This window comes from Hesperophylax consimilis, chromosome 3 (genome assembly GCF_061612785.1).
Source record: "Hesperophylax consimilis isolate HC1 chromosome 3, BYU_Hcon_1.0, whole genome shotgun sequence".
NCBI lineage: Eukaryota > Metazoa > Arthropoda > Insecta > Trichoptera > Limnephilidae > Hesperophylax > Hesperophylax consimilis.
The window spans coordinates 41,000,859-41,013,727 of record NC_142838.1 but is presented as its reverse complement, the minus strand read 5'-3'; the positions used below and the strand labels follow the sequence as shown (position 1 = coordinate 41,013,727).

Below are 12,869 nucleotides of genomic sequence, written 5' to 3'. Positions count from 1 at the left end.
CTTGAGTATGAAAACTTTTATTTCATTTATTCTTACAACTAAAAAAACTATTTTACTTGGGTGTATTGAATGATAAATTATAAGTATTGTCTATCCATTGGTGTGTGCTTTTTCTTCTTGTCCCTAGATCTCGGGAACCAATGGTGCTTTGTGGTAAGAGTCATCTTCATGAGATTTTCCCTAGCAGTATCAGGAGAAATATCTTTGAACACGCGCATCACTTGTTCTCTATCATCCATTTTCAGAGGCGATTGTATGGTCCTGACTTCTTCGATGGGTATTGGTTTTGAGAGTTCATAAGGGAACTTCTTCTCTGGGTGTAGAGCCACAAATGTGCTTCCATCATCTGTGATTGTTATCTTGCTAAAATTGCAAATACTCAATAAGGGGGCTGATTTATTTCTCACTGCAAAATGGAGCGCGCGGAGCAGAACCGACATTTTCACTTTTGACTTTGACAGAACGAAATCAAATTAAAATAGGGTTATGTTTTGTATCTATGAAAAAATATATCTATGGTGATTGAGTAATTTACAAAGTCGGGACATTTCCATTGTGCAAGCAGTGTTACCATACAAATTTTGTTAAAATTTACCCATTTTTTTATAACTCACCTTTTGGTAAAAAGTTATTTTAGTGCCATAAACATAACCTACCGGCGGGCTAGGCTAGCTGTCATCACAGCACATCACAGAATTTACACGCTGTCAGAGTCAGATTCATACGTGTGGTACTTTTGTACTTTATAGAAAATGCCGACAGAAGAAGTGAATAAAATGACTGATGAATTGGCTGGTATATCATTAGAGCAACAAAATAAAAAGTATTTAATCACTAGGAATTTGAACGAAGTAAGTTATATTAAATTGAAACATAACTTTATTTTTTATTACTGCTGTTGACCTCATGAAGTTTTTGCAATAAGTGAAAGTGCGATAATATAATGATTGTGATCTAAATACTTATATTTTTATTGATATTGATGAATTTTTGTGGTTTGTAATTTGAGATTCAATTAACAAATTTCAAAATTATGTACTATATTTCATCATTCAGGTTACAATACTGAAGTTAATACTATATTTTCTTACAGGTTTTAGGTGAAAATCTATTAATTGAAGTCCTTAAAACCCGCGATGTACAGATCTACTGGGGAACCGCCACAACTGGCAGACCTCATATCGCCTACTTTGTGCCAATGATAAAGATCAGTGACTTTCTTCGCGCAGGATGTGAGGTTTGGAGATTTCAATTTCTTATAGAAACGTACGGTGAATGTTAACTGTACTAACTAACTAACCGCTCTGTCTTTTAATAGGCACATATTATGGAAATTACACTTCGTTACAACTTAATTTTTACAAACAAAGAAACAATGATTAACATCGGTATAGATGCTAGAAGATGCATTGTAATTACATTTTTATTCAAAGTTTAAAATTCACTTTATAAAATCCCTTTGCCGCCACTTTGGACTTTCTTTAGTATGGCATAACACTTGCGTAAGTTTCGTTTCAATCTAAATATGCATAAATTACTTAATTAACCTAACCTAAGAACATAATAACCTATTTTGTGCATGTAACTAGTTGTTTATTGTAGTAATTGTTAAAACAATGAGTAATTTCCATAATCTGTGCCTAGAATTGCAGCAATTAGGGAAATAATTACAAAACATACTTATGGTAACTACTTTCCTAACCGCTGCACTATTAGGCACATATTATTGAAAGTTCACTTTGTTTCAACAATAACTACATGAAACAACCATTTACATGCACAAAATAGATTATTAGGTTCTTAGTTTGGGTTAATTAAGTAATTTATGAGTATTTAGATAGAAAAAAGACTTTCACAAGTGTCAGCACACTATGGAGGTATTAGATCGCGGGAGCTCTGCATTTCAAGGATCAAGCGTGGTATAAGAGAGTTGATAAACGATTTGGCATTGATGTGATTGTTGCAGTGAAATATATATTTTAGTTTGCGTGACTATTAGGAACATAAAATGAAATTAGTGGCCATAATGCAGGGCTGTCAATAAGGGGATTAATGATTTTAACCCTTAAGTGATGTGGCGAACAAAACTTTGGTAAGTGACTTTGTGGGTCCCGGGACCCACATTTTTCAAAATTACTTAAAGTGAAAGTTATATCCTACCTCGACAAACACTACCTACTCTCAGGTCATCAATTCGGTTTTCAGGCTACAATGAGCACAGAACAGGCTATTTCTGAATTAACCAACTTTTTTTTTATTTTTTTTTTATAGTGAATACCTCACAAGAGTCCCAACTGCTCCCGTCTGGAGCCAGTGAGACTATGGCATCCCCAATTGGGGGATGTTGTGAGGCTGAAGGTAAGTGGGGAAGGGAAAGAGGAAGGTGGGGAAGTACCTGGCTATTCAGATCTAGTCACTAAACACGGCTAAAGCCATTTGGAGCAACGTTTCAATTCTGAATGGTGGTCTTACACCAGGGCGATACTGGTAGTATCTTCCACTCTGGAACGTGCCGCAAATATACTATATATTATTTTAATTAATTAATTGTGAAATAACACAAATTAATCAAATAAAATTTATTTGCGCACGCCAGGTTCGAACCCGCGACCTTCGGAATGGCAGTCCAATGCGTTACCACTGGACTATGCCGGCCGTCCCTTATCCCTTATCCCATCCCTTAACTACATTGTAAAACATGTAGATAAGGGATCTAAAGTAATTGGAGTATTTCTAGATCTGGCAATAGCCTTCGACACCATCTCTCATGATTTGCTATATGAAAAACTTAAAAATATAGGAAAAAATGGAAAACCGCTTAAATGGTTCATCAGTTATACAAAAAATAGGAAACAAATAGTTGAATTAAATAAATGCTTGAGTGACACAGCAGAAATAAAGTACGGAGTGCCTCAAGGTAGTATCTCAGGTCCTATTCTTTTTCTTATCTATATTAACACAATGTTTGCGGGGGGTTTTTTTTAATCAATCTACGCCGTAAAGCGGGCAATTTTTATCATGTTCACGCCAAAATTCCGTTTCATGTAAAATAGCTATAACTTCTGAACTATTGATCAAATTTAAATAAAATTTTCAGTATTTTACCTTATTCGAATTTTTTTATTATGATCTGGTCACAAATTTTTATATTTTTGAAGAAACAATTACGATATATAAGTTTAAATTAAAAAAAAATTGAAAAAACTGCACTTTTGTCGTATTGTCTATTTAGTCATTTTATGCACATTCAACATAGTGTATATATTTTTTTAAATACACACCACTAAACACTAATATTGTTTGAAAGTATGAAATCGTTGAAAACAATTCCCTTCATGTAAAGGTACATCATAGAATTTACACATGTACCGGGTTTCGCTAAGTATTTTGTGTACCGCGCACACACGACATCGCTTTCGTAGATTCTTATTTTTACCAGGGCCTTCAATCTTTTCCAATATATGTTTTCGCATATCCATCGATAGTCTTCCTGGAGGATCAAATTTTGAAGATTTTTTTCGGATACCAGATGTTGATGGTGTTGGTTCCGGGTCTTGACTATTATCTGACGAAATCTGATCAGCCACCCAGTGCTCTGCGATTTCCTTAAAGAATTGTTTATATTTTATTTTCCTTTCTTTTACGGAGTTGTACACAACAAATGAGTTGAATAATGCACAATTTATTATATACATCGCTAGCCTTTTTGTCCATTTGATGGTTTTTCGTAAAATAGAATAATACGAAAGATATTGGTCTGCTAGGTCAATGCCTTTCATATATTTATTGTAATCGATTATCATTACCGTAGTCCATTTTATAGGTTATTTTTTATGAAAAAATATCCCTTTATTATGTAACAAATATGTAACAAATAAATTTTCGAGCACAGCACACAAATACTTTGTACGAAATTTTTAAAGCGGAATGTAGACAGAAAAGAAAATAGAGAACGTCTTGAACGAAACAATATCGCTTTAACACTGAAGAAATATAAAGATTTAAAAAAACAGAAACATTTATCTTACAGTTATTTTATTTCAAATGCATGTTTTATGACCACAGTCGGCCGGCCACCCGACCCAATTCCACGAATTGCCAGGTACCTAGTACACGTGTCACGAGAGCTGACGCATAATTTTTACTTCACAGAGTAACCAACATCATACGTTACTCGTAATATATTGTTACTCTAAGTGTACCTACAACGCATTTTGGCATCTCCCGCGCTTTACCAATAGTGTACAAATACGAAAAACGCTTTTAAGCGTCTCCCGCTCTCTACCAACAGTACGCAAAAGACGCTTTTAAGCGTCTCCCGCAAACAATGTGTTAATGGTCTCACTGATATTAAAATTCCAACACTCTGCTATAATGTGATCAGCTACACAGATGATACTGTACTTCTTTTTAAGGAGCTATCTTGGGAAAAGGCTTTTAAAAGCGCACAATTTGGTATGAAGGAGATAAAAAAATGGCCCGACAAAAATCTTCTTACCCTAAACACCTCGAAAACCAAATTTTTAATATTCAGTAAAACCAATACTGGGCAACCAAAAACCGTTCCGCTCTTACATCTGTATCCATGTACTACATCACAAACCACTAACTATGACTGTGAAAAAATTGAGCATTCGGATAGTATAAAGTATCTTGGTTTAACAGTGGATTGCAAACTAAAATGGGAACTTCACATAAATTCGCTTGTAATGAGAATCCGGAAACAAATATACATTTTTAAAACGATTAGATACATTATGTCACTTAAACTACTGAAAAATGTTTACCTTTCCATTTGTCAAAGCATTTTCATTTATGGTATATCGGCATGGGGTGGAGCCGCAGACACATACATTAAGTTACTTAATACAGCTCATAAATCACTTATTAGAACTTTGTTAAAAAAAACCATACCTTCATCCCACTGAAAATCTTTGAATTAAAAATAAAATACTTGATATCTGAAAGCTATTCATTAAAAAAATTATCCACATAAATTGCATAAAATCGTCACCTTCCCACATATCTCACTCCCAGAACACTAGAGCTAAATCTAACAATCATTTACAAGTGCCAAAAATTAAATCCACTCTTGCTAAAAAACATGAATCTTACCTCGCTCCTTCCATATTCAACATTTTCTTAAAAGAAACACAACATATAACTCAAACCAACAGAAAATATAAAAATTTTAATACATGGTTAATGAACAAAAATAGAAATTGCATTAACAAGTTACTTGCAAACCATCCGTGTTAATAAACATAATTTTTGAGTAAATGTACTTTTTTACACCGAAAACGGTTTCTAATGTGTCTCCCATATATTGCATACTCTTTTGCTCTCTCTCTTTTTTTTCCCTTTTTCTTTGTTGCATTTTTTCTCACACACTAAAGTTTGTTTAATTTTTTTGTTTTTATCCATATATGCATGTAATATTTTACATCTACATTATTTTTTGTATTTTTTTGTATTTTTATTAACACTATATGGTCAGGCATTTTCCCGCCAAATCACAGCATAGCGCGGATGTTTTTTTAAATTTTAGCGCCAAAATTAGACTTTCCGCAAAATATTCATATCTTATGATCTATTTGATATTTTTAGATGAAACTTTCAGTGTTTTACTTTAAATAGATGGTCTAAATCAGAACTAGATAATGAACTTATTCTTCTTTGGGTAAACGTTGATGGAAGAGGAATAACATCTTCTTCACAAAGATCGTAATCGGATAAACTTTCTATGTCACTTTGGCAGGAACAATTTGATAAATTGTCAGCAAACAATTCATCGTCACTCTCGTATGTATCTTGATTCATTTTCGGGGAAAGTTAAATTATGTATAGCATTCAAAAATAATATTTATCAAAAACAATATCACTCAATAAACAAGAGGCAGTTCAAAAAAACTTGAGATTTTTCACCAACACAAAATCGTTCTTAGGTATTTAATACACAAAAATGTGTAATATAAGCAAAATGAACTCAGGAACATGAATATAAGACGTCTGTACGAAAGCGGTATAAAGCAGTTACTGGCGAGACGAACGAAAATGCAATAACAAAATCCTTTGTTAAAATTATCAGGTAATAAAATAATTGCAATGTTCTGACTTGTTTATTGACAGCTAGATAGATCGAGTACTGCCGACAATAGAAAACACATGACCCCGCACCCATTTAGAACCCCTTGTTTATCAATTGTATTAACAAAACGAGTAAACTCGTCTCCCGCGTCTTACTGTAAAAAGGCGTATGACGAGTTTTCTCGTTTCCCGAAAAGAATATGTTAAGCCTGATTTGTGTACAAAATATATGTAATTATACTGCTACCCGGCTCAGAACAGATATTGTCTAGTGAGTCGGGTAGCGCACATGATTTTGTTAATAACCTTAAATAAAAATTAATAAAAAAAATAAAGATAAAGGTTTTTTAAAAATAATTATTAATCACAAATCTTTACAACAAATCAGAGATATATTCCAAAAATATATAAAAACAGTATACATATTTTCATTTTTGAAATTAAGACTTAATACAAAATTCCAACAATAATTAAAATATGATATCTTGGTTACTAAAGATGATGTTTTCGTATATATAATTTGACAAACTTTTAAAATTTGCATACACAAAACAACAATATCTTTCTCATAATATCAATTATCTTTTATGGTGGGTCCCAGGGACCCATATGACTATCCTCCTGCGTGATCTCAGTCAAAATATAGGAAGGAATAATAATAATGACGTGGCATTTATATAGCGCAGTTTAGTGTCATTTCACTTCACTATAACAAACTTAAAAACGGTAATTCAGTATTAGTGGTCATGTTCTTAAAATTATTCCTACAGTGCGCCTTACCCAATACAGATCTAATATTATAACACTAAATATACTTATTTTTCGGAATAACTTTATTGAGTAAAAACCTCAAATTGTAATATTTAAATATTGAAGACAATATTAGTGATTTCTAAACGAAAATCTGAAACAGAAAAATCAGAAAAGGAAACGGTCACATCGGGTTCGAGTCCCAGATGTGACCGTTTCCTTTTCTGATTTTTCTGTTTCAGATTTTCGTTTAGAAATCACTAATATTGTCTTCAATAACTAAATATACTGTTTATACAAAGTGATGACCAAACTTAGAATAACAATAACAGCAGGACAGGACAACACAAGAATATTAAAACTAAAAAATAATATAAAACAGGAGGCAGTTTGTGCTCAGAAATGAGAATCTTCTAAGCAGACATTTTAAAAAGGTACAATAAGGAAGCAACCGAAACCAAACGATTATTAAGGAACTAAATTGCAAAGGAACTGAGACAAGCAGGGCTCAGTGGTGTATAGGATGAGAGAGGCAGAGGGGGGGAGTTTCGATGTGGTTCCCATAGACCCACAACATCACTTAAGGGTTAAAAATAATTTCATGTTTGCAGGTGACAATATTGTTGGCCGACCTCCATGCCTACCTGGATAACATGAAAGCGCCCTGGGAACTACTCGCCCACAGGACAGATTACTATGAAAAGGTCATCAAGGCAATGCTTGGGTCCATTGGAACACCTATTGACAAATTAAAGTACGGTAATATATTCAACAGTGGAAATTTTTTTTCAATTTAAAATCCACATAAGAAATAATTCAAACTAGGAGGATTTATTTAAAAACTTAAAAATCTATAATCTATGGACGCTCTTGTGAGGTGTCACATAAAAAAAAAATATATATAAACATGGCGGGCGTGGATTTGATTTTTATACAAATCTAAAGTTTTATTCAGAGATTGATGAAATTTTGCACACTTGACTTTTGAAATAAAATGAAGATCAGCGTCTACATCGGATTTCGAAAAACTTGGTGTAAAGCCTGAGCGACTCCGGGGACTTCAGCTAGTATTAATATAAAATGATTTGTCCAACTTATATAATATTTTTTATTATATAATCATAATTTATAATGTATTATAAAGTATATACTCATGTTGTCGTAAACAACTTGTCGTTCACAGTCAGTATAAGTCGCTACTGAAATCACGAGACCCACATCGCCACCAATCTTGTTAAATTTTCGAAACATCTAAACTAGTACGCTTTCTTAACCTCACTTACTACCCAAGTTGCTCTAGCTGTAATTTGTATATCCTGTCATTCTTTGTTGACTGTTTTGTTACTAGCTTTGATCTAAAATACACGCATTGTTACAAACTGTCTGAAGCAAGTGACACCATGTTTAAAGTCTCGACGACGTGAGTTGGAACAACCTTGCCGGGCTAGTCGCGGGAGGCTGGCGTCGCCGATGAGTTTACAAATATCGGCAACATGTGCCTGTGTACAAACCTACGTGCAGATTTATCGCCAAGATCCTTGAATCGTCGATTATCGGATGCTTGCTTATCCCTGTGGAAGAAAGGCCTTACTCGGGTGGTGCATGTGTAGTAAGACATTGCTTATTTATACGAGTTGCTGAGGCACTCGCTAATTCTGCCGCCTGTTCGGTCATGGCCTCTAAACAAAGTGGGCTACTATTTTTTTATTGATCTAGACTCTCTATATTTGTTGATTATCAACGTGATTCGTTGCCTGCTTGCAGATTTGTCCGTGGCACAGACTACCAACTGTCTAAGGAGTATACTCTAGACGTGTACCGACTAAGTTCTATCATCACGGAGCACGACGCCAAGAAGGCTGGAGCCGAAGTGGTTAAGCAAGTGGATCACCCGCTTTTGAGTGGTCTGCTGTACCCAGGTAAATTCAATACCCTAATCCGACAAAGTGGTATTCCTCATCATTGTGCAAAATTATTAAAATTAATTATTATGAATACTATTTGAATCAGCCCAGCAGTGTCGATCACAAGGCAGAACTATTAGGTAACTATGTAATTGTTTTGTTCACGCATCAGTGATACTCTTGGTATACAATATAAAATATTATTATGTATTAATATCTGATTGATTCGATTATTTTGTTATTATGTATGTATTTTTTTAACAATGTTTAAATATTTATAATACAAAATATGTATGCAATTTTCAAAAATGGGAATTTTTGAAGTAAAAAAAAACTCACTCTTTGACCACTTTCTTCTCTCAAAAACTCAATCTCTTAGAGGTTAAACATGGTCTAGTGAGGCGAGTAACTTGTACCGTTATGGGCAACTTTTGAATCGGGGGATGACTTTGATCTTCGCTGATCTAGCTGATAATCTACATAATTCTTACCACTGCTCAGAAATACTCACTTCTTTAAAATGATTTCTTTTGGACAACGTAGATCGTAGATACAATGACAATTTGAAAATTAGTTGCTTTCTGGTTAAATTCAAACATATTGATGGTTGAATTGTGTAGCTGTTTTTTTTTATACATATTTTCACACAAAGAAAAATGTAAATAAATTTTATAAACTCCTCAACAATCATAATAGTTTTGTTTCATTTATCTTGTAAATTATATCAGTATCTATCGATATAATATATATATAACTACTTGAATATTCAAATGCCCGAGTTGCCTCAACATCTCAAATGTCTAAGCATGGGTTGTTTCACAGAATTTGAACAATTCATCACATTTCAAAGCTGATTTTCAAGTTCTCTTAAGGTTCTGTTATTATTTCAGTTTTGTGAAACAACTGGTTAATATTGATATAATAACAGAACTCGAATAGAACCTTCACAGAACTTGAAAATCGCTTTGAAATTGATGCATTGTTCAAGTTCTGTGAAACAACCCGTCCTTACTGTTAACTCATCAGATCGAAATGTAAAATTTGGTTATAGGTTTGCAAGCGCTGGATGAGGAATACCTTAAAGTTGATGCGCAGTTTGGTGGTGTTGATCAACGGAAAATATTCACATTGGCTGAGAAGTACCTGCCTGCTCTAGGTTACAAGAAGCGAATTCATCTTATGAATCCCATGGGTGAGTTTATACGAAATTATAGAAACATCAAAATATTTAAATAAAAATTTGTTTTCAACGTTAGTGAAATTTTTTTTACTTTGGCTGCTCTAAGTCCACAACAAAGTAGGTGTATATAATTTATGCACGGTTCAAACTTATGTCAATAGATGGACATTCTTTATAAATTTTATACAATGTTTCAATTTATGTCAAGAGATGTCACTCTTCCAAAGGGTTTTTTTTTAATCTTTATTGAAAGTTTTGATACATGTCATGTCATTAGAACAGTTAAATACAATTAACAAATTGTCGCTGCTATATTATGGCATGGCAGTGACTTAATCACTTGACATCTCAAAAAACCATCAGGCCACCAGAAGGGTGATTTTCTATATTTTGCGTCAACATGACACTTGTTAAATGGGCCGTAGCCCGTATAAGACACGTTGACACAGTTTTCCTAAATGCGGTATTCCGTATCATGCTAATGAGCTAAATTCTTTGGATTCTTTATGGCATCAACCCTTATACTCATTATACAAATGCCAGATACCCTTCAGGCCTGTTCTCTAGTTGGCCTTGAGGTAGTATTCAATGCAACTTTTAAATACGAAAACGTCTAATCATTTATTCCGTTCGTATGCACATTTTTTTTTAATGTTTTTCTTTGTCGTAGATGAGCAACGTTTGAATTAAGAATTTACTGAAAAAACAAGAGTATTTCTTACTTATTTCATCTAAATTTGGTAAGAAAGTGGCAAGTCTAGATATATATAAAATTAAGTTTTAAAAAAAAACAAGTGAAATGAAAATATTCAGTGGAAGTTTTAAACCAAACATAAAAACCAAGTTTTCATTTTTTATAACTAAATGTCATATTTTATAATTTTCTTCCTGTACAACAATCTTAGACTAGTGATATCTCCTAAAACTGTGTATGAAGCTGATCGAATAGAATAAAAGTTTTGCAATGCCAAGATTATACAATAAGTAAGAAAAACAACCGTAAGGCGATTCACTGTAGATGGCGATAAGGTTTAAATTCCTGCTGAACAACAGCCACCTGTTTTGACTTATGTCAGAAAAAAACATCTCCAAAAAGTGTTTTATTTTATTTTGCGAAGTTCAGGCACAGATATTTAAATGTTTTACGATCATTTTCCAAAGAACTTAATTTGCTACATTAAACAATAAAACCATAACCAAAAAAGGTTTCTTATGTAGGAGATTTTGAACTTTAAGTTGAAATAATGAGGAATTTATAATGTATTTTTTATGTTTCTTTCAGTTCCCGGCCTCGCCGGAGGTAAAATGTCCTCCTCCGAAGTGGATAGCAAAATAGACCTTTTAGACAACCCGGCGACCGTCAAGAAGAAGTTGAAGAAGGCTTTTTGCGAGCCGGGAAACATCACCGAGAATGGTCTGCTCGCCTTTGCTCAGCACGTTCTCTTCCCGCTCTTGAAGGAGGATGAAGGTAACTAACCCCACTTTTATTAAAAATTATAATAATAATAAATGTTTACTATCTATCTTTTTTGTAACAAATAGAGCTAATGATATCCTCACTGGGATCTCCCGTGCTGAGGATTTAATTTACATATTAAAATTTATGAATAAGATAATAATAATTAACTGTCAAATTTAATTGACAGATCAAAGCAATGATTGGCACCATTTTGCATAGTCCATTTTTATAGTATATTCTCAGCCAGTTTCATCTTTTGATTGACGGCTGGTCAAAATTAGATCAAATGCTGAAACAGACCGATATTCAAAATTAAAGGGGGGCATTTAATATGGCGTTAATCGTAAATAAAATGTTACAGAGCTTACAATAACCCAACTTTCTCCTCTTTGGATGAGATGATTTGAGATGCTCATGGTCAAAAGTATAATCATGAATGATTTTTGGGGGATTATGCCGTGCTGCGCTTCCTCCTCCCTGCCAACTTTTCAGACTTCCCTACAGTGTCCATCATTAGGGCAGATGGGTAGATTGTGATAAATGATGTTTTTTTTAGTATGGCTGACAAGAAACTTCAATAAATAATTTTATTTTGTTAAACTCAACCCATAGACAATGCAATACCATAAATAAACCACTCACTAGATCAATAACTTCGGGCTTTTTCTATGAAACAAATTGGTCCTAAAAAACCATAGATATGCCAATATATAGACAGTAAAATTCTCATTCGGAGCCTACTTATTATACTATACACCAATGAAAAACTCTGAAAGTTTATTCCATAGACTTTCAGAGTTTTTCATTGTTGGTTATAGTTAGGCAATTATATGACGTCACAATATTTCGGTTCAAATTTTCGATCAGAGTTATACCCGCCTGTGCAATACTCAATAAAGTGACATTTTTATTTTTATCTTTAACTGACCCATTAGAGGTAAAATGAGTGTATAAGTTCGACACTGCAATTGAAATGCTTCGTATTGTGGGCACGATTCAACACTGCGAATGCAGGGGTCCGGCCCCTAGCGGTTAATGTGATTTTCAGCACATAGTTTTGGAATAAGCATCACTGTTGTAGTATTTATTTCAATCGTTATTTTTCTTACAGTATTCACCGTATGCCGGCCAGAAGCTTACGGCGGAAATTTAACATACACTGCTTACAAGGAGATGGAAGAAGCCTACGCCAAGGAAGAGATCCACCCTGGAGACTTGAAGAACTGCGTTGCTGACGCCATCAACAAGCTGCTAGCTCCTATTCTGAAGACCTTCGAGGACCCTGCCCTCGTGGAGCTGGCCGAGAAGGCCTACCCACCGCCCGCCAAACCAGCCAAGAAAGAAGGCAAGAAGGAGAGCAAGAAAAAGCCAGCAGCATAATGCAATACATAACAAGATTCATATTATTTTATTGATTTGAGGAACTATTTATTTTTTTGCAATAAAACACCAATTATCACTTATTTTTAATTTGTTTATTTTCCAACTA

At 33.9% G+C, this 12,869-nt stretch overlaps 2 protein-coding genes across 3 annotated transcripts in view; one reads left to right on the top strand and one right to left on the bottom strand.

Moving 5' to 3' along the window:
- TyrRS (Tyrosyl-tRNA synthetase) overlaps positions 1 to 12,843 on the top strand; it is a 326,170-nt gene extending 313,327 nt beyond the window's left edge. Inside the window, exons 2-8 of one of the 2 annotated variants that reach the window (XM_089650711.1) lie at positions 728 to 851; positions 1,094 to 1,237; positions 7,449 to 7,591; positions 8,602 to 8,756; positions 9,793 to 9,933; positions 11,204 to 11,389; positions 12,492 to 12,843. In XM_089650711.1, coding sequence (XP_089506837.1) covers positions 753 to 851; positions 1,094 to 1,237; positions 7,449 to 7,591; positions 8,602 to 8,756; positions 9,793 to 9,933; positions 11,204 to 11,389; positions 12,492 to 12,760 — 1,137 coding nt within the window. In that variant the 5' untranslated portion in view covers positions 728 to 752 and the 3' untranslated portion in view covers positions 12,761 to 12,843. Of the gene's footprint in view, positions 1 to 692; positions 852 to 1,093; positions 1,238 to 7,448; positions 7,592 to 8,601; positions 8,757 to 9,792; positions 9,934 to 11,203; positions 11,390 to 12,491 lie in introns of those variants that run through there. The other variant, XM_089650710.1, reaches the window with a different exon arrangement.
- mRpL42 (mitochondrial ribosomal protein L42) lies at positions 2 to 487 on the bottom strand. The gene has a single exon (XM_089651151.1). The coding sequence runs from the start codon at positions 438 to 440 to the stop codon at positions 78 to 80; it is 363 nt and encodes a 120-aa protein (XP_089507277.1). The 5' UTR covers positions 441 to 487; the 3' UTR covers positions 2 to 77.
- Positions 12,844 to 12,869: the final 26 nt, after the last annotated feature.